This window comes from Heliangelus exortis, chromosome 2, assembly GCF_036169615.1.
Source record: "Heliangelus exortis chromosome 2, bHelExo1.hap1, whole genome shotgun sequence".
NCBI classification, from domain to species: Eukaryota; Metazoa; Chordata; class Aves; order Apodiformes; family Trochilidae; genus Heliangelus; species Heliangelus exortis.
The window spans coordinates 20,894,274-20,916,245 of NC_092423.1; the positions used below are offsets into that span (position 1 = coordinate 20,894,274).

The 21,972-nt window shown below is 39.3% G+C and overlaps 1 protein-coding gene and 1 long non-coding RNA gene across 5 annotated transcripts in view; one reads left to right on the forward strand and one right to left on the reverse strand.

Moving 5' to 3' along the window:
* The window catches only part of STAM (signal transducing adaptor molecule), a 32,828-nt gene extending 17,993 nt beyond the window's left edge, over positions 1-14,835 (reverse strand). The window contains exons 1-2 of one of the 4 annotated variants that reach the window (XM_071735122.1): positions 14,273-14,835; positions 4,079-4,163 (exon numbers count right to left, since the gene is read on the reverse strand). In XM_071735122.1, the coding sequence (XP_071591223.1) occupies positions 4,079-4,163; positions 14,273-14,492 (305 nt within the window). In that variant the 5' untranslated portion in view covers positions 14,493-14,835. The other 3 variants (XM_071735124.1, XM_071735123.1, XM_071735125.1) reach the window with 3 other exon arrangements.
* Positions 14,836-14,858: 23 nt separating this feature from the next.
* LOC139792174 (uncharacterized) lies at positions 14,859-18,413 on the forward strand. The gene is made up of 2 exons (XR_011724168.1): positions 14,859-15,702; positions 17,648-18,413. It is a non-coding gene; the product is annotated as an uncharacterized lncRNA (long non-coding RNA).
* The last annotated feature ends 3,559 nt before the right edge of the window (positions 18,414-21,972 follow it).

Below are 21,972 nucleotides of genomic sequence, written 5' to 3' on the forward strand. Positions count from 1 at the left end.
TACTGTTCTCTCTTGCATGAGCAGGCACAAAAAAACACCAAAGAAGAATGAGCTAAACAGTATACTGACTCACTGAGGCAGTGACTAATCCATAATGAATCAGGATAAAGTTAGGCAAGCAGCAATATAAACAAATCACTTCTCAATGACAATTTTTCAATATCCATCCTTCCTCCCAACAGAGTGTGCTGCAGCGAACATTTCTATTTTTGCAACCATTGGTGTCTCTCCTAGTCATTGACTTAATTTTTTTTCAGCCATCATTTTTATCGAGTAACTTTTCTGGAAAAAAACTAATGCTGTTATAGTTTCAGACATAAAGACCTGTATGTCTTTACTGGCTGGCACTACACTGAGTGAGAAAGAAGGGCAATGGGGTGGGGGAGGCAGGATAAAATATGCCATATGTAGCCTTTGATTTTCCCTTTTATGATGCATAATGAATTTTGCAATCTTTTAACAATATTTAACAATATTCTATAATAATAGTTAAATAAAATAGTTAAATAGTTAAATAAAACTATTTAACAATATTCTACTCAAACCTGGTAAACTATAAAAAATCTAAACTACAGATTGAGTTGTGTAAGCTTTTTCACTACAGAAACCCAACACTATGTATAAATCTATACGTTTCCTGTAGTCAGATAATTCAAAATTCCAGTTAAAAATTATAGTTTTTTTAAATAAGCAAGTTTTCAATAATGCTGTATAAAAAGAGAAAAAAGATTGTCTCTAATGTAAAGCCTTTTTTAAAATCAATGTTTCCTTGTTGAAAAGACAACTTGCTCATTGAACTACCAATATTCCCCAAAAATAGGATGCAAACAATGTAATATGCAACTGCTGAGCTGTACAAGTCCCTAAAATAAATTCAGAGATTGAAAAACCATGTTGATTGTCTCATGGTTAGATAAATTTTATATCGTCTTAAGAACCTGACATGTGAAACATGCAGAAAGCATCAAGTTAATTCCACACATATGGCAATTATTTATAAATGTTACCAAAAAAAAAAAAAAAAAAAAAAAAAAAAAAAAGGCATACCATTAAAATATTACTGAATCTTGAAAAATCATAGAATCATAGGTTGCAAAGGACCTTGAAGACCATATAGTTCTAACCCCCCTTCATAGGCAGGAACACCTTCCACTACATCAAGATGCTCAAGGCCCCATCCAACCTGACCTTGAACACTTCCAGGGAAGGGGCAGCCTCAACTCCCCCAAGCAACCTGTTCCAGTATCTCAGCACCCTCAAGGAAAGGAATTTTCCCCTCCTGGCTAACCTAAATATCCCCTTCAAGTTTTAAACCATCACCCCTCATCCTCTCACTACACACCCGTGTAAAAAGCCCCAATCCCACAGCTTTCTTGTAGGCCCCCTTCAGGTATTGGAAAGGCACTAAAAGGTCACCTCAGAGCCTCCTCTTCTTCAGGCTGAACAACCCCAACTTCCTCAGCCTGTTTTCATAGGGGAGGTGCTCCAGCCCTCTGCTCATTTGTATTCTCTCTTCTGGACACACACAGAAGCTCTGTCATTCTTATGTGGGGGACTCCAGAACTGGACATAATACTGAAGGTGGGGTCTCACAAGAGCAGAATAGAGGCAGAAAACCATCTCCCTTGACTGTCTGTCTATGCTTCTTTTGATGCAGCCAAGGACTCAGTGGTATTTCTGGGCTGCAGGCACACTATGATGGCTCATGTTAAGCTTCTGGTCTACCACCACCCCCAAGTCCTTCTCCTCAGGACTGTCCTCAATCCCTTCTCCTCTCAACCTGTACTAGTGCTTGGGATTACCTCGACCCAGGTGCAGAACCTTGCACTTGGCCTTGTTGAACTTCATGGAGTTTGCTCCACTTTCTGAGCCTGTAAAGGTCCCTCTGGATGGCATCCCTTCCATCCAGCATGTTGACCTTGCCACACATTTTGGTGTCATCAGCAATCTTGGTGAGGTCCCTCCATTGAATCTGCATTGTTCCAGTTTAGAGACCAGAATGTCTTGTGGGACAGTGTCGAATGCTTTGCACAGCTCCAGGCAGATGATGTCTGTTGCTGTGCCTTTGTGAGACTGACTGACTTACAGTGCCATGGGTCTTGTTTTTCTCCATTTTTGAAAAAAGTTAACAAGACTAATATCCTTGCCACACGAACTTAAACTGCAGGAGAATTTTAAACAGTGTAGCATGCCTGATTTAAACTTCTTAATGGGGAACTTAGTCTTGCTTTACCTTGCTTCAGCATGACAATCCAGCAAAAAATGGGAAACCTACAAGCAGCAAGTTTTATCAGAATGTACATTTAAGCAATGAGTCAGTTGGCAGTGTATTATAAACAGAGTATTACCAAGATTAAAGTCGCAGCCATGGTAAAATTACTGATTATAAAAAAAAAAAAAAAAAAAAAAAAAAAAAAGTAAAACGCACAAACAAAATCCACAAATCATTAACAGAATTTCCAGCTGTCCTAGAGAAATTTAGCTGGGCATTAGCAGATCTAGCTCTGTCAGTATTTCCAAGCAGCTGTCTTTTGCAGCTACATACATCTGAGCACTAAATTGCTCTCATGACTAAATCTTGCCTATGGAAATACTTTCAGCAATTAACTAGAACAGGCTCAGCAGCAACACCCTCAAGGAGCAGAGATGCAGTTTTACTAATATGAAGCACTATTAACAGCTGGCCAGGTGTTATTTTAACGAGTTACAAAAGTCTCAATGTGCCACACTATTTATAAGTAGTCCTCTAAGACCTTCTCTAATCCCAAGGACAAGGAATAAGCTTATTTGCAAACCTGTGCTTTGAAACAGAAGTCCTAGGAGGGAATTTGCTGTCTGGCATCTCCTACTGTTTCCCACAGTCTTACGTGGCAATCCAACTCTTTCTCAGAGAATCATTCCACTAGACAGCACCAATGGCATAACTTTTTTAAACCTGAATTGCTAGAGGGAATGCTTGGACCAAGATGCATTTAAAACCTTTCCAAAGCCCAATGCTGCATTTAATAAAAGCACTATCAGCACAGTAAAATAATGTCTTTAAACTGTATTTTTCGTTTGGTAACTCAAATTTTTCTTTAACTTTTCATGTCCCAAAAAAAAGTGCAAACACACAGCCTATGAAACAGTTCAGTGCAGAATCAATAATGGGAGCATTAGTGGTCCATATTAAGATCCATATTAATTAAGATTAATATACTATTTTGAAAGTGTACATTTATCAAATCCCCAATGTCATACAACAGCTTCTTAAAACAAGGGGAAAAAACACAGAACCTCATTGCTTTCTGTGACAAGGACACTCATGGTCTGTTGATGAGGACAAGGGAAGGGCAGCACATGCTTCATACCTTGGTTTTAGCAAAGTTTTGACCAACATGTGAAGCTCATTTAGTCTCCTTATCACCCAACTGCTGAAATATAAGCTGGATGAGCAGATGATAAGGCAGGTGAAAAAACAGCTGGCTTCCTAAACTCAAAGGACTGTTACCAGTGGTGCAAACTCCAGCTAGCAGGTAGTACCTAACAGAGTCCCTGAGGGATCTCTGCTGGGACCAGCACTGCTAATGCCTTCACAAATAACCTGAATGATGAGAGGCAGTGTGCTTTCAGCAACTTTGCTTGACATGAGCAAATTGGAGGCATTCAAGACGTGATGTGGTCCTGAGCAACCTAATCTAATTAGACCTGTTTCAAGCTGCAGAGTTAGACCAGTTGGCATTTGACAGTCCCTTCCAACCCATATTATGATTCTGTAAGAAAAATCCCTCATGAAGTCCCTTCAGTTTCCAGTGACACGGCTAAAATGTGTCAATATATTTTTCATTCTGCTATATTAGTGAGAAGATGTGATATGCAAGTCCTAATATTAAAAGATCGGCCAGCATCTCCAAAGGAAGAACTGCAAAATATCTGAGCAGAAAATCCATTTATTTTCCTGTTACTTGAAATAAATCCAAGTAAACCGAGCTGTTTTAAGAATCTATACACAATAAAAATTTCATTCCTTGCATCTGAGTCTGAAACTAAAATAACAATATTTTAAAAGTTTGGGGAGGAAATTTCCAAAGTCACTTACCCTGTGCGTGACTGTCCAACTTTATCACAGATGTCTAAGATCAGGCCCCAGTCCTCTGCAGTATTCATCTCACTGGTTGCTTTCTCTGAAAAATAAAGCATAAGTAAATCAAAATAAAAATTTCAATCAAAATTGTCAACAAAGACATTGCAATATTACCTCTTTGTATATTGCTAAATGCATGACAAATCTCTATATCAAATTCATATATTGAAACTTTTACACCTAATTATTTTTAATTTTCAAATGTTCACTTGTGGCCACGGATTTAAACTTGTAAGTAAACATACATTTTGGGGTTATTTTCCTACATAATAAAGATATACTCAGAATATGACAAAAGCAGTATAGCTACTGATAGATTTTTTTTCATTTGATTTGATTTTTTTCTCAATTTTTACTTTTTCAAAGCATTAGTTCACTGTCTACAGAATCAGATACAACTACATTTACCACTTCCTCAGCCCTCTTAACTGCTGTCTTGTGTTTCCTTTCCATGTATTACAATTCAACAAAGAGGATTCAACAACTCATTAATAATCACTAAACATGAATGAGCACATGAATAGGCACAGAATAGAACACAAACTTTGTTTCCTAACCCTGCTTCATGTAATTTTCGTATCTTCATCTAGAGAACACAAAATATTCATCATCAATGAGTGCCATTCCTCAGACTTCTTAGTTCTATGAAAGGAAACAAAGATTTTTGATAAAAACTTAATTTGCCAATAAAGATTCACTATCCATACTAGCACTTGTAAACCTGCAGAGAAGAGAATAACAAAGCAAAACATGTAATCTCCAAGATTACAGGAATTAGTCATCACAAAGTTGATGGCTTGCCTTTATGAAGGAGCTTCTCTGTCCTTCAAATTGAAGTTCATTAGTTTCTTAATTTAGAACAGAAGTGCAGAAAAGCAAAACTTCACAATCATGTGCTCTCAAAGTATTTCTGAGTAAAAATTAAACACTGCCATATATAACTGGAATGATAACACATCAGTTTTATTGCCTGATGCAAGAAAAACAGCAAAGCAGTATAGAGAACTCCTAAATAGAAGTTAGTTGCAAACCTAAGTGTTCTCTCAGTTAAACTAAAAGAACATTGCCTCATTACTCTAAATCAGAAAACCTGTCTGAATACAAAAAGAAATAAAAATGGCCTTAATTAACAAAAATAATGCTAACATCTAGCACTAAGATACACTAACTGATAAAGCAACAACTTGATTTTTCTTTCAGTCTACAGCTTGTTCCAAATATTTTTATATATATCTTCTTCAAAAATGAAACACATAAACTGCGAAACAAAAATTGAGATGGACACCATTACAGCAGAATCCACTCAACATGCCAAATAAGAATGCCAAAACATGAGAACAGGGACATGAGACTGTACCCTGCGTGTATCAATTAACATTGTTTCTTTATTCCAGAATTTTGGTTTAGTTAGATACCTTACAAAGACAAGCAAATGACACAGAAGGGAAAAAAACAAACAGACAAGCAAACAAACAAACAAAAAAAAAACCACAGCAAAATCATGCATTACACTTCTGCTGCTTGTTATTTATCCTTTTGATATAGCTAGTTTTCCATATAGTTTTTCCATAGCTGGAAAATCTGTGCTACACATGGTTAAAACACCTGAACTGAATTCCTTGCATGGAGCCATCACAAGCCAAGTCAGTCTTTTGTAATCATATTCCACGAGCACAGCAGCTGTACTGCTTCCAAAGCCAGCCTCAAGTCCAAGGCACTGAAACTGCTTTTTGGAATCACAGAGCCCAAGTGGCATTGTATCTGAGCCTATAAGACATCCCCAAAACTGAAAATAGCTGATAAGTACAGTCCAAAGACACACAGACCAGACCGCATGGAGGCAGCTTAGTTCCAGGACTCCACTGTTGTAGCTCATTGCCAGTTTGCTGGAGCTCAACCACCTCCAAAGTGCATCTGCATGGTGCTTTCAGGAACCTTAAGTTCCCACCAGGTACTGAGCTCACATGCATCCTCACAAACACAGCTCACTCATGCCCAATGCCATGCTTCAGTTAGCATAGCCTTCAACAGTCAGAGCTGAGAAATCCAGTGGAACTGAAACAGACCATTATTCTGCATAACAGACAGTTATCTGTACTTTTGGCAACAATTGATCCTTCTTTCCTCATAATGTCATCAGAGAGAAATGGAAGGACAATCAGTTATATCTCTTACAAACCAGAAGAAAAACGACGCACGCTTAAGTTTTTAAAATAACAAACTGTGTTTTATGCTAATTTAAATAGTTTGGCTAAAACTAAAAATAAGATGGTGATTGATGAAATTCCTGATCCATGTCAACCACATCAATGACAACTTTCATTTTAATTGTCAGTAAGAATATTTTGCAATTTTATCCACAACTGTAATAAGAAGTCTTCTACCATGGCTATATTCCTTCTTGGAAGTTGACCTTAACCCTGTATAAAACTTAATTTATTTGCAACACCTTCCTCCTTGTCAGTCAGAATATTTCTTCAGAACACACACTAGTTTCTTACAAAATTGCAGTCTGAAATAGAATTTCATTGTGTACTTTCTGTCTTCTCTAATACCAAACATCTATTAATTCCCTTGTGTTATAAAATTAATTGTAAGACATAAGAAAAAAAATTGCCTCTAAAATTGTACTTAAGTTCTGTCTCAAACAAGGGCAGTTACAAGGTAAGGCCACACTGTGAATGTTAGCAGTACACTGACATTGACTATCCACAAAAAAGGCCACTATCTTTGTCAGAGGATTAGCAAGTGACTATCACTTTCACCACCCTGAAAACAGAAGCAACAAAGACACTTTGTCAAAATTCCTATGTAGCATCAGTTTTTTGTAGAAAATATTACGACTTAAAGCTACTTAAGTTAAATTACTTACACTATTATCAATTAAACCATGAATGTGCTCTCTTCTAACAGGACACACACATTCACAGCCAAAAAAAAACCCAACTTCATGTGCACTCAATATTTGCTTACTCTGACTAACACCTGGCACCCTACCAGCCCTCAGGTAGAGCTGACATGTCACTGTCAGGCTTTATCTTAGTACCAAAATGGATTCTGATAGGAAAAAAAATACTGTATTTCAAGCCTTAGGACAGGTTAGCACACAAGGCAGAAGATAAACTAGAGATGTTCTTCATCTTCCACATATGAAATAATTCTGCCATATCAATATTAATCTTACTTCACATTCTGTCCCTCCACCTCACCATTGCTATTCAATTTAGTGAAAAGTCAAGCCAGACTCAGGTAACATTTCAGACTTCACTAAAATAAATAAATAAACAAACAAACAAACAAACACACAAAAACAAAACAAAAAAGCCCCACTCACCAACTTTTGAAGACAGCATCACCTTCTTCATTAAAACAGTGTTCTTCAAAACTTAATAAAGGTATGTCAAACAAACACACAGGAAAACATCACTGTGTCACAGAGGTACACATGGTGGAATTTTGTCTCCAGTTTTCTCACACAGCTCTCACACAAAGCTGTTTCAACTCAAATTTGAGGCAGTTTTTAAATTTTACTACTGCTTTTTTCTTTTTTTTTTTTTTTTTTTTCTCATTACAGGTCTTCAACTTTCATCGTGTAGCAAACTTTTCTCTAATTTCCTAATAATTTCTAATTTTCCTAAAAGAAATTTATAATCAGATTTAGAAAGTGCTATTAGACAGAAAAGAGAGAAGAGGGAAGCCTTGGCAGGTTTGAGCTTCCTAAACTTTAGGTCTTGCTGAAGTTTATTTTTAAAAAGTATCAACCTTGGGACCAAGCTCTTTTCCGCCACAAAGTCTCAAAGATGTTAAAGCTACTTAGAATTTCAAGAAATAACAGTAACAGATAGATCAAAACGCTCTCAAACTCAACACTTAAAATACACATTATTTGAAACAGTTAAAACAAGCAGGAATTAAAACTGTCAGAATATTTCACTCAACTGAGGTTTCATGAACATAACGCCTTTTGCACACTTGTGAATCTCTAAAATGAGTTCTCAGTAACTGAAGTTACAAAGAAAAGAACAGGTACAGAAATCTTCAAAAGAATAGCTATAGAAACTTCACTCATAGACTAAAATTACAACCAGTTTCTGTGGCATGATAAAAAACCCTCAAAATTCCATCAATGTAAACACCATGGTATTAACAAAAAATTTAACATTCCTCTCAGCTTTCTCTCCCACTGAAAGTCTTCTCTTCTTCCCAAGGCTAAAGACTGAAACTGACTGCAAATTTCTCTTTGCTGTTGCAGTCACTTGCCAAGAAATTCTGATTACATACCATTCCACATCACTGAAGTTAGAATTAATTACATTTTGTTCCTTTTGTCTGTCAAATAAAATGAACAAATGCATTTATTAGCCCATTAAAAGAAAAAACAAAACAAAACAAAACCCCAAAAAACCCGCATTGCTTTAATATTAACCATTCTGCATTTCACTACCATGCTCAGAAGTGCACAGAATAATACATCCCAACAGAGTCCATTTAGGCAAGATTGAAAATAGTCTCTAATGAGCAATGCCACCATAGAAAGAACTAGGAATCTCCTGTGGAACCATTAATTTCAGTAAAGCCGTGTAAGCCATATGCACCAACTTCTTCAGTTTAGATCTAACCCCTTTCACAGTATTCCTAAAAAGTCCCTTTGGGAGCACTTGTAGAAGGTGTCCTATCCCAGGCAAAGCAAACAGCTGTGACTAAGGTGACAGGAGGCCACCTCAACTTATTCCTTCAGAAGTCTATGAAATGCATGAGGTTGCCTAGACAAGAGAGAGATGGCTCAACCCAGTAGGACAAGAAAAACAAAGACAAAAGGATTCAAGATGTGGTAAGACAATGCTGAAAACAAGAGCAAAACAAGCTGGGCAAACCCAATTTAGATGTTTGGACACCTATGGCAAACTCTTAACAAATCCACGAAACTTAAACAACCTTTCACCCAAAAATATTACAACAGAGCAGGAAGGTGAGCACATTATATGATATATGAGAACAAGGATGATTACTTGGTAAACAAGGTGCGTCACAAGTGTGTAATACTTAGAAATGGTGCCAGGATTTATTTGCAGAGCCCCACAAAGAAAGCTATAGTAGAAGGAGCATTTCAGAAGGAAGATCAGCAAGCAACTCAGCTTTTCATATCAAATATAAAGTGATACTTTTATCATATAAACAAACAGATTATACACTGGAGAACTAATTTGATTCTTCTGAATTTTAGTATTATAATGCACACGGTCACAGCTAAAATTAGGGGAAGCACTTAAAATGACAGCTCTTCCCTGGGAGGAAAGAAAAATTACCAGGAAAGTACAGTCTACAACTCCTTTGCCTGCAGAATATACTATGTTGGCTTCAAACTGCCCAGCTGAGCTCAAAGAGTTTCATTTAAGAACGGAACACTGAAAAAGATTTTTCATTGCTGTTATACAGAAGCAGTACTCCACTCATTTTTATCCTGTCAGTGTTGCCATTTTCCACCAAGAACACACACCAAAGGTAGCTTTAGTGAGAAGTTCTTATTTTTCTCAAACATTTACAAACAACTGAAAAGTGGCTATAACTCCTTTCAACGCATTTTCTATGCAGTCTACCTGTTAGCTCACAGTTAATATCCTTCTCCCTACAACACCTCTGAGAAAAGCAGTAGGCCAGCTCGGGCAAAAAGGCACTAGCCTCATGCAAACCAACCTAATCCTTGGAATTCATCTTCCCTTGTAGCCAGAGATTAACATGCAGTCTGCACTCTTCATAATTATCTGGGGTCAAGAATTTCCCTTGCAATAATTTTCCCTCCTTTTGGCAAACCTGGCCTAAACAGAGAAAAACCCAGTTCAGAGACACAGTTAACTGGATGGTTTTGAAGATGTTGACTATCCAAATCTGAAGAATAATGAGTTTGAAATAGCAAAAGTATTTTATTACAAGAAATTGCACCACTGGAACCATGGTCACAGCATTTTTTGCATTCTAATACATCAAACTATACACTGTGGTATATTAACATCCCTACCTACCTACAATCACATGAAACTCATGCATAATATTAAATATCTAAAGAGCTTTGAGTATACAATTATCAATAATTGCTACAGTTAATAAAACTTGGGGTAAAAAATTACAAGTTGCATCAGGTTTACAGTTCTACTACATTATTAAATTGCCTGCCTAATTTTTATAAGTGGTAAGCCTGAATCTCCCATTTTTTCCCACTCCTGTGATGCCTCAAACCCTTACACCATTTACATTTAGAACCAGATTAATATCCAAAGAAAATCCAGCAAGTGCCCTCATCCTTTACTGTACAGAAGCAAGAAAAATCGTGTTAACACACCTCCCTGTTTTTTAAGAACCTGCTCTTAATATCATGTGTGATTGTATGGCAACTCATACCAGAACCTGTATTTATTGCAGCTTATAAAACTTCAGGAATAATAAGCTTCCATCAGGAAGAAAAAAGTTCTTCCAGTTCTCTTCTTACAACATAGATTAGGTTTACAATGCTTGACATCAAGTTGGTATAAAGTATGGACTACATTAATTCCAGAGCTACAGATTCTATTCTTGAGATAACATTGAAATGACACTTCAAAACTTCTCATCAAACCTAGCCTAACCACCACTAGATTACTAATTAGCCTGTCATGACAGATTAGCAGACAGTCTTTTGGTTCTTAAGGCACATTTCACCATTATTCTGCCTGCGTCAAACTTACAGGTAAGCCTGCACTTCTCAGGAAGAGTTTTCTGGGAGTAATTTTATGATTAAGGTTGTGAAATAAAGCAGAAATAGACTTCCTTTCAAGCGAACAAGCACACCATTAATTCTGGCTCCTTAAACAGAGGATTAGTCTCTTAATTATAACCTCAGGAGTGGAGTGTCTGGAAGTTTTTTTTTCTTTTATTAAGTTCTAACATTATGTTCCTTACTTGGACAGACTGTCCAAGGTTCCCAGGCTTGGTTGTGAAAATCCACACCTACTTGTGTCACACCTGATTGGTATCCCTTCCTGCTGAAATATTCCTAAATATGGTAAAAAGAGGGTTCAGAAAACAAAAAGTATTTGGGATTCATACAGAGATTTGGACACTTTGAGGATGACAACAGCTTACCTCCTCAATTCTATGGGCAGTTTAAACATTCTTTAATATTATTAGTGTAGCCATAGTCTTAAGCAATAGTCTTTAGCCAACCAACCCAAAGAAGAGGTGCACTCCAAAAATCTCTGTACAAAGTCAACACGAAATGGTATGCTACTGTGGATGACCAGGTTCCACAGCAGGAACACACTAACAGGACTAGCCAGATGCTGATGACTGGCCAAACCCAGAAATGCTTTCTTCTGAACTTAAAAGGTATACTCCTCAAAACAACGCCAAACAATTTTGTTCCAGATGTGTTCACTGCAATCTATCACCATAAGTGGTTCCAAAATCATTTCCAACTAATACACCATACTGATCAGCTGTCCAGCAGACAGAAAAACACAGCTATCACAGCAATACGACCAGCTACACCATATGTAAATTTGTATAAAATTAAAAACACCTTTTGACTGCCCTTCTGCTTCAGGAATCTGATTTTCAGAAGAAAATGTTTTCACTGGGCGAGAACAAAAGCAAAGCACTCGACTTTCTTTCTGAAAAAAGAATTGAAAAATAACACTACTGCTTGACAACTTTTGGAAGTTTCCCGAGAACTTGAACGCTTTACAGCTGACGTTATTTTATGAACCCTGCCAAGAAGTTCATCCAGATAATAGCACATTCCCAAGGGGCCTTGGGGAAGAAGGGGCCTTGGACATTTTGTGGGAGTCTTCATCATTCCCATCTCCCTGGCACAAGTCCAGTAGAGTGATGGATAAAGGCAGCAGGCTCCTGAAAGTAGGCTGCCACCAGCTGAACAGCCTGATGCTACCTCAGTCTCCCGTGGGACACTGTGAAAAAGGCCAATGGAAAGAGGCTGTGTTTACTGGTGAAAATTAGCACATTGCCCACTGTTAGCTTTTCCAAGAACAATTTGGGATTGAGCAGTTATTTCCCCGTACTCATACAGTGTACAGAATAATACTTTTGAAAAATATCTCCTGGTGATCCTATCCAGCAAGCAGAGTAGGTAAGGGACTGGCATCTCCTGCACCTATACAACAGCAAATAACCCACCAAAATTAATGGATTAATGGGCCATTGATAGCAGGAGCTTCAACAAAGCCAAGGGCTGAGTCCTGAACTTCAGTCACAACAACCCCACGCAATGCTACAGACTGGGGGAAAAGCTGCTGGAAACCTGCCCAGCCGAAGAAGACTGGGGGGTACAGGTCAACAGCCAGCTGAATATGAGCCAGCAGTGTGCCCAGGTAGCCAAGAAGGCCAATGGACTGTATCAGAAATAGTGTGGCCAGCAGTGAAGAAGTGATCGTACCCCTGTACTCGGGCCTTTTACAGCACCCTGTACAAGGTGAGGCTGCACCTTGAGTACTGTGTTCAGTTCTGGGCCCCTCACTACAAAAAGGACATTGACTTGCTGGAGTGTGCCCAAAGAACAAGTCCTGGGAGGAGAAGCTGAGGGAACTGGGATTGTTTAGTTTGTAGGAGAGACCTAATAAGTGGAGACCCAAAAGCACTAAAACATACTCTAAAACATGTAGATGTGGCACTTCAGGACATACTCTAGCGGGCATGGTGGGTTTTTTCTGGGTTGATAGTTGGATGCTGTGATCTTAGAGGTCTTTTTCAACAGTGACAATTCTGTGATTCTGTAACAGTTGGGTGCTACTACCCTGCATTATGAAATTCACAGTGCTGACAAGCACACCTATCAGACTTATCTCTACAGAAAAACACTCAAGCAGTCTCATTTTCATAGCTAGACAGAGGATTTGGGAAGTAAAATATGTGAACCTTAGCCAGAACCTCAGGTCTCTTCAATCTTATTAGACCAAATTATTCTCACAGATAATACTACCAATGTTTTAATCCTCTAATGGTCCATGGAAAATTGGCAAGCAATCTCTTGTGCAATCTCTTCATTTTCAACAGACAAATTACACTACAAGACATACATAAGCCAGCTTTGCCACCAAGAAAATTATGAACTGAAGGGCAGTCTTTAGCAGAACAGTGTTAACTCTTCGAAATTAGAAGAGCTATCATTAAGATGCAATAGACTAAGAATTAATAACAACTTACATACAACATGTAGTTTAAAGATACAGCAAGCATAAAGCTACTAAAGAAATTTGTTCTAAGAAACATGTACAGTGCTAAACTTCTGTAAGAAAATAATCAGGGGGCAGGGGAGGGAATATTTAGCCAAATGTAAAAAAGAGTCTCTTTATATTATGCTGTTCCGCACACAAAGCTTTTAATCATCCAAAGTGAAATGGACAGCAGCAGCAGAATGTAGAAGACAAAGCATATTACACAGTCACAAATAAGACATGCAAAACGAATTTTTAGTGTTCAGTTTGGACACATTAGCATTAAACATAATTTTTGTCAAGTAAAAGCCAGATAATTCCTCTCTATTTAGTTTGGCATTGGAACAAGCAAGATGGGGATGAAACCTGATCACCGCACGTCAAGTTTCACTTGAAAGGGGAAAAGAAAGCTCACACAGCAATGCACTTCAAAGCGCTGAATACAAACCGCGTTGACAACCTTCTCATGACTATCTGTGAAGCAGCAGATGAATGCTATTTACTTGCCATCCTCTCAGCAACACTCCACAATAAGCATTTCTCATTCCTTGTTTTGCTATGCTGCAACGTTCCTTCTGCTAAACAGGCCAGATCGTGTCCCACAACTATCTCGGTGCTCTCCCGTCTCGCAGCCCCACGGAGCCAGGCAGGGCCCGCAGCAGCCCTCGCCACCCCCCTGCTGTCACCGACCAGGCCGCAGCCACAGCTGCCCGGAGGGGCCCCCGGCCCAGCCGCTCCCCACCACACCGCGACCGCCGCTCTCCCGCTCCTCGCTTCTGCCCCCGGCTCCCCGCCACAGGCGAGGCCTGCCGGGTGCCCAGGAGCAGCACAGAGCTGGGGAAGCGCAGGCCGGCAACCCACGGGGGCCGGAGGCGGGAGCGAGGTCGAAGGGAGGGCCGGCCGAGGGGTTACCTCAGGGAGAGGCCGGCCCGGGGAAGCCACTCACCCACATCCTGGTCAAAGGGGTTGGTGGCGAAGAGAGGCATCGCGGGGCGCGGTGCGGCCACCCCTCCCGTCCCGGCAGAGCAGCGGCAGAGCCAGAAGCTCTCGGCGGCGACGGCAGCGGCGGCTCCTCCTCCCTTCAGGGGTACCTCCTCCCGCCAGGGGTACCTCCGCCGCCGCCACCTCCTCCCAGGGCCGGGGAGCCCGCCCGCCGCGCACGGCATGCTGGGATCCCGGGGTGGCCCCGCCGCCGCCTGACGGGCGCGGAACACGCCGCGTACCCCCGGGTCCCGGCGGTACGACACCGCCTCAAGCCGCCGGCCCGCCCCGGGGAGGCGGCAGAGGCGCGGTACCCGGGCAGCGGAGCCCGGCAGGCGGGAAGGCCCCTCAGGCTCTTTCCTCGGGCGCCCGCGGCCCGGGCTGTGCCCCGCCGGGCTCGTCAGGTGGGCGGGCGGCCGATCCGCCTGCTCTGCCCCCCGGCTCCCCGCGGGCACTGGCACCGCCCCTGCTGCCCCCCTCACCGCCCCAGGGGGGCCGCTGCCTGAGGCCGAGGGCCTGTGGGCACAGCTCAAGGCAGCGCACTGTTTAATGTATTTCTGCTGAGCTCTTTCGTGCCTCCCTAGTTAGAAGGCGAGTCGGTTTCGTGGCCCATCACGTTCGCTCCCTGTAGACAATTTTCAGAGCCTCCATACGCATTGGTTTGGCTGAGTCTTCCGCTGTTAGTGCTGTCAACCTTCTGAAGGAGGTGGCCTAAAGTGAAGGTGCAGGATGGTGACAGTGACAGTGTTTTTCACAGCATGGCATGGGAGCCTGACCACTTTTCCGTGGTTAGATCCTGTTGAGATTGTAGCTGTCAGTTGCTCATAGGCCTTCAACATCCCCTGGCCTTTGGTTGTGCAGTCGTATATTGCTGCTTCACTTTGTACAAGTGTCTTGTTGGCTTTGGTGCAATGTGTCCCACAATAACAGTTTGACTCACAGGATATGACACGTTCTGCCTATTCCTGCTGCCACATAAAACTCAAGTAATTATTCTTCAGGACTTTTATTTAGTAGTGCTTAATTACTCTAAACTAGCTGGGTCACAGATTAAGCAAAAGATGACGTATATGCACGCATCAGGGAAGAGTCATAGACATCACAATGAGCAAGAAGAGCATATCATGAGAGTGCAAACAAGAAAATAAAAAGGTACTACTACTAGAAATACCAGATGCAGTCAATAGCACTAACCATGCTCAATAATGAATGTGATTGCATGCATTAGGCAGACTTTTGACACATCAAATGAAACTTGCACACCAAGCCTCTTACCATCTGGATTTACAGACATCAGGCACTTTGTTATTTGACTGATTTTTTTTTTTTTTTTCCAGATTCTCAAGTTCTCCTTCTTTCCCCAGCCAGAATAACTGTTTTCAGCAGCTAATGCAGGTCAGCATTCATCTGCTGCTTAGGACTACTTCTAAGAAATTGGGTATTCTCTTTAGATTCTGCCTCAATTTAATGACATCTACTAGGTATTCTCAGAGGATGCTTTACCTCCTCAGCATTCATTGTCCCCCACTATGTTCACAAAAGAAATACAGTAGAGGTTCCCAGAACTTGTTTTATCCCTGTCCTTTGTCATTCCTTCCCTCTGATAGCTTCAAAATGAATTGTACAAATCCTTTCAAAACAGACTTTTTCAGCAGTAGTCCCATAGTATAAGCAAGCAGAAGAGATATAGGGAACTGGGACTTCAGCCTGAGGAGATTCCAACCCAACTTTACTTCCTAGACAAAACCCTATTAACATTTTGAAAACGGTAGTCTATAATCAGGGCATCTTCAGGCTCTGTAGCCAAGGCTCATGTTTTGTACCTAAAACGAGTTTTTTTTCCTGTTGAACACAGTGTGAAGTACAAGAGTCCTTTGAATACTTTGTATTATGTTTGTATCCCCCTCTTCTCCCTGTCCCATGGCTCTGGCATTCTTCCGTGGAACAGGAATGGGTGGTAGAGTACTCTCCCACAAAATGTGGGGTTTGCCCTCTCAGACACAGATAGCTATGGGAAACAGCTTTTCCACCTTACATGTGAGTAGTATGATGAGTATGCTATTAAAAAAAAAGGTGTGTTAAGCTTCCTTTGTTGGATGTAGTTCAAAATGTTTGGTTTATTTCCTACTGTATTGAAATGGAACTCACGCTGCCTAAGCTAGCTAGCTAAAAGTAAGGAATCTAGTTCAAAGGTACAGTCTCAAATTGCATCTAATTTCAGGGCAACTACAGCTGATAGAGATTGTAGCAACACTGCACTCCCTGTGCCCACAACTATGTGCTGCCACCACATTTCTCATATTAGATTTGGAATTTGATCCAATTCATTTGTAGCTACACAATCAGCTGATCCAGCTGAAAACTACCTCACTGCAGAAAGTTCTCTGTTGGATCATATCACTATTCTGACTCACCTTGCAATTACATCCTAAGCAAGTAAGAAGTAGGAAGGCATGTCTGGGTCTGTGTTTCACCAGGCTGGGTCAAGAAAAAACAGCTTATCCAGGGAATTATTCAGATGTTCTATTTCAGACCTCTCTCTGGAGATGACGTCTGCAACGATCTGACTCTACTGATTTTACAGAAGAGGTCATCTGCCCAAGAGATGGGGGGATTTCCTCTGACTTAGGACTTTTCTCCAGACAGCCTTATTGCAAGTTCTAAGCAGGGTGGTTTTTAAAAATATGTGCTACTTTTGTCCAAAGTTAGTCTCAGCTGATTAATGCAGACACTTCTTTCTTTGCATACTTAATTTCTATATAGTACTGTTGTTCAGATACTGAGATAAAAGCATGTATTCAGTTAATTGCCAGTGCAACTCACTTTCTGAATTTTATGGATGTCATACTTCTAAATCTGCTTAAGTATATGTTTAATTTTGTTGTTTGTTTATATGTTTCATCACTTACTTTTTAAATGATGATAGGGGCTTATCCATACCAAGGTTAGTTTTGGATTCTGGTGATATACAGTGATTCCTTTCCCTGTAGCCTTCTGGTAAGAAAGTGAATTTAGGAACAGCAACTCATATGTTACAATCTGCTAGAAAAGTTCTGGTATTTTTTACAATCACTAGGCTGACACACATCTGCATTAGACAACTGTATTTTTCAGAGGACAAACATGTTTGGAACATGGAGGGGAAGCAATTCCAGTTTACTGGAAGAGTTGTCTACTTGGTGTGCCCATTTATTTTATCACATATTTGTTTGCTAGCTGCTGCACTGTACAGATAAGGTGCATGGCTCTAGGAAGAGTCAGGTCAGTACACTTTTAGCAAGGAGACAGGGATGAGTCACACTGACCTCTATTTTAACTGCATTCTCATTATAATCCACAGTGTATGCTGCTGTCAGAACTGGAAGTTGGCAGAGAAGAAAATCAAAGAGGAAGGCTCAGAAAGCAGCAAGTGCCATCAGTCCATTTACTCACAGCTTTTGTCTTGGACATGACAAGTACAAGATGTTTTGGATAGCAGTCAAGGTGCTGTAATGCGTAACAATATGATATGACTGAGACAAAATTTATCCCAGTCACAGACCACATGTAAATGTTCTAAGTACTGGACTCCAGTGATTTAATTCCCATCCATAATCTTATTGTACACATCCTAATATTTTGCAAGTGTCCAAGTTGCACATCTTACTTTCATGTTCTTACCTATTTCCTTATATAAAGAGAATATATTAAAAGTACCCATACTCTGGTGTCCTCTATTACACAATAAATCAGGCTAAAATTACTTATTTGTCCTTTTTGGTCTTAACATTTGTAAAATATGTACATAGGGTTACATGAAGCTTATAGCTGGAGTCCCCTGAAATCCATGTAATGTTAAAACTAGACAAGTATTCAAACAATAAACTTTATAAACCAACTAATTTTTCCCTGACCACATAAAAAAATTAGTTTACAATTTTCAAGTTAATATTTGCACATGTAGATGCCAGAAACAAGGAGTTATATCTTCCTCAATCTTTCTGTATTCAAAGCAGTACTTACAAACCAACTCACATGAAGTGGTACTTCGTATGTTTACACTGCAGTTCTGTTAAATGACTTTAGATAACAAGTTCACCTAAGTCAAATACAAAAACGTGTTTATACTATTTGCTTTATAGTGATATATTGTCATATAAGAAGCAGATATTCTGGAAGCTGCTGGCTGCTGGGACCTCTGGGTGCCTCTGGATGCCTGAGCTTCCCTGGGGATGCTGTCAGGAGCGTCATTCTGTGTCCATTTCCTGACATTGCCACAGGGAACCACTTGGCTTATCCTGACACTTTTTTTGGCACAAACACCTGTTCTCAGTGTGGCATACTGACTACACCCAATATGGTCACCTATTCTTGCTGATAACTGAGAGTACTTTTCAACCAATGATGAGATTAAAATTAATCTTTTCTTCTCTACCACTCTTCTAAGAAGGAAAACAGAAATGCTTCCGGTTACCATAATGGGAGTTGGATTGGAACACTACTCCCTTGATAAAGAGTCCATTTTAACTCTAGGCCTTGAAATAAAACTAAATAACATACAAAGATTATGTGTTCTCTGAAACTAGTAATGAAAGCACTCTCCTCTGTAGAGATTGCTGTGCTCACACAAGCAAGCTACCATTGAAACATACTGAAAATCAGAAGGTATTTTTAATATTATTGAATCTTGTTCTATGAAATCCTGTGAAAATTCTTCTTGATACCTACTGTCAAGGTAGCAAAACTTCTTTATTTGAGAAAAGTATTATTTTATTGCATAATTAATGGAAGGGAATTTAAGAATTAATTAATTAATTATGCTAGCAGCTAATTTTCAACATGTACTTTATTACATTCGTGTGAATTATACCATTGAGGCTAATGGTACTAATTCTAACTTTTGATATGCATATCTATATGATTCAAACGTTTGAGTAGAGTTAGCTTCTTGATACAGCCAGTCTGTTTAGTGTGGAAAGATGACAAGGGCACAGCCTGTGGGACTCATCTGCACATAAATCTATCCAAGCCTAGCAGTGCCACAAAATGTCATGATAGCTGAACAGTGGTACCAACCACAATATCCCATAAACAAAAAATAATTACTGTATAGAGTCCAATTAGACTATTGTAGTGAAAAGTACACTTGGATAAACTAAACTCAGATGAGTAGGATACTAAATTCCCTTTAATATCTGTGTGTCCTTCAGCATTGCAGTTTTGGTTATAGCTTTGCTTCTGAAGAGGATTAAATAGAACGATGCACAAGGGCATCTCAAATTGCTGCTTTTCAAAACAAAATATAAATATACTAGTGCTTTTCAGATATAGAATCAATAGTTTCATATAAAGATCTTCTAAATGTTCACATTACAGTTTTTTGTATTGTTGTAACAGAAATATAAACTTCCATTTTAGCCTGGCATCATAGCACCTGTTTTCTGTTGATGACTACTGAACTGTACAGAATTTTAATGAGTCACTTATCTTGCAGTAGCAGTGCAAAACTCCAGCTGCTTCAGATGTGCCTCATACAAATACATCTTCTAGTGCTTCTCACAAGATTTATACAACCCATTCTACACCACACCTTTTGAAAGCATCTTCTGTCATATTCCTAAATTGGTAAATGAAAGATATACACGCAGAGACGAATGCACAAAAATGCATAAACACTGTCTTGTTCAATTTAGGCATAGCTAAATCCTGTTCACTTGCATTATTCTTTAATACCTTGGTGATTACCACATACTGGTGTCTGAACACTTTTTAAAAAGTGTGTTGGGAACATTAAGTGAAGACAGAGCAGAAGGACAAGTAAAATTTGTTTTTTTTTTTTACATCTTCATTTCTTATGATTTAAGTTATCATCTAGAATTAACTATTCTTAAGTATAAAGGGTTCTGCAGGATAAAGAATTCTTCAGACATCACACTAAGTAATTGCAGCATTTCATAGTAGATGACCTTCCCCTGTGACAATGCAGATTGTAAGTCATTCTGCTATTTTCAGAGCACTACAACTTTTGACTTCATAGAAATGTTCCCTTATTGGATAGATAAAATTTGTAGCAAAAAACCCCAAACATTATGGACATGGAATGAGAAAATAATTCTCATATAAGCTTCATCTTTTTTTTTCTGGAAATAGATTGAAAATAAAACCCACTCAGCTTTGTGAGGTGTTGAATATTTACTTGTGCAATAGGTACACAGAAGATAAATCTACACCAATAATATTAATGATGAAGGCCAGGAAAACCACTCATTTTTGTAATAACAAATGTTGATGGTTTGTAACTAGAGCGAATAAAGGAGAACCACCTGCAAAGGCTGTAAATGAATAAGAAACATAATGTTCTTATTCTTATTGTATATATGTATGTATATATGTATTAATGTATAAAAAATAATGTTCTTATTCTTATTATTAATGCTCACCTACAATACAGAAGACCTTGATTTGACTAGCTTAAAATTTATTAGTAAGGTTGACTCCATACTGTACCTGAGTAACAACAAAGTTGAGCTAAATTGATAAGCTGCTTATAAGTGATTATAAAAGCCTATTTTGATAATGTAATTAATGTATAAACCCGTTCAGTTCCATCGATAACACTTCTCTATACAGACAAAATACATCTTATGAATAATTTTGAGATTTTGGGGGTCAAAAGGTGCGAGCCATAAATGAATCATTAGATGAAATAATTTTGCCACTATAAAAGTAATTCTACTTAAGTATTTCTAATTAAGCATGGATATTGTACTGAATGCTTTGAAAAGAGCTGATAATTTTTCAAACTTAAATAAAGGATCTTGCAATGATTCAGAAGATACAGACTAGCAAGCCACAAATATAGATGTGGTAAGTTGACAGAAAGCATTATTAGAAGAATAATGGAAAAGCTATGAAAAGCAGATTACATTTCAACTACTTTATTGCAGTTGCTGGAACATGTGATTATAAAAACAAGTAATCAAAGAAAACATTAACACAGCAAACACACTCTGAAAATGCTGCTGAAAAATTGTCATATGGGACCTACCAAGAATATAAAGCAGTTGTTGAATAACTGGAACACCTCTCCTATGAAGACGGGCTGAGAGAGTTGGGGTTGTTCAGCCTGGAGAAGAAAAGGCTCTTGGGAGACCCAGTAGCAGCCTTCCAGTATCTGAAGGGAGCCTACGGGAAAGCTGGGGAGGGACTTTGTAAAAAGTCATGCAGTGATAGGATGAAGCGTAACAGTTTTTAAGCTGAAAGAGAGCAGATTTTTAATGGTTATTAGAAAGAAATTCTTTCCTTTGAGGACAATGAGATACTGGCCCAGGTTGCCCAGATTTTTAATGGTTATTAGAAAGAAATTCTTTCCTTTGAGGACAATGAGATACTGGCCCAGGTTGCCCAGGGAAGCTGTGGCTACCCCATCCCTGGAACTGTTCAAGTTCCCAGGATTTGGTGGGGCCAGGTTTGGTGGGGCTTTGAGCAACATGGTCTAGTGGGAGGTGTTCCTGCCCAAAGCAGGGAGATTAGTAACTAGATCATTTTTGAGGTCACTTCCAACCCAAACCAGTCTATGATTATGAGTTTATTTTAAAAATTCTCATCAGTGGGGTGAGTGGCTAGTGTTACAGTGAGAGAAATTGTATTATCCTAAATAAAAACTACAATATTAGAGCAAAAACA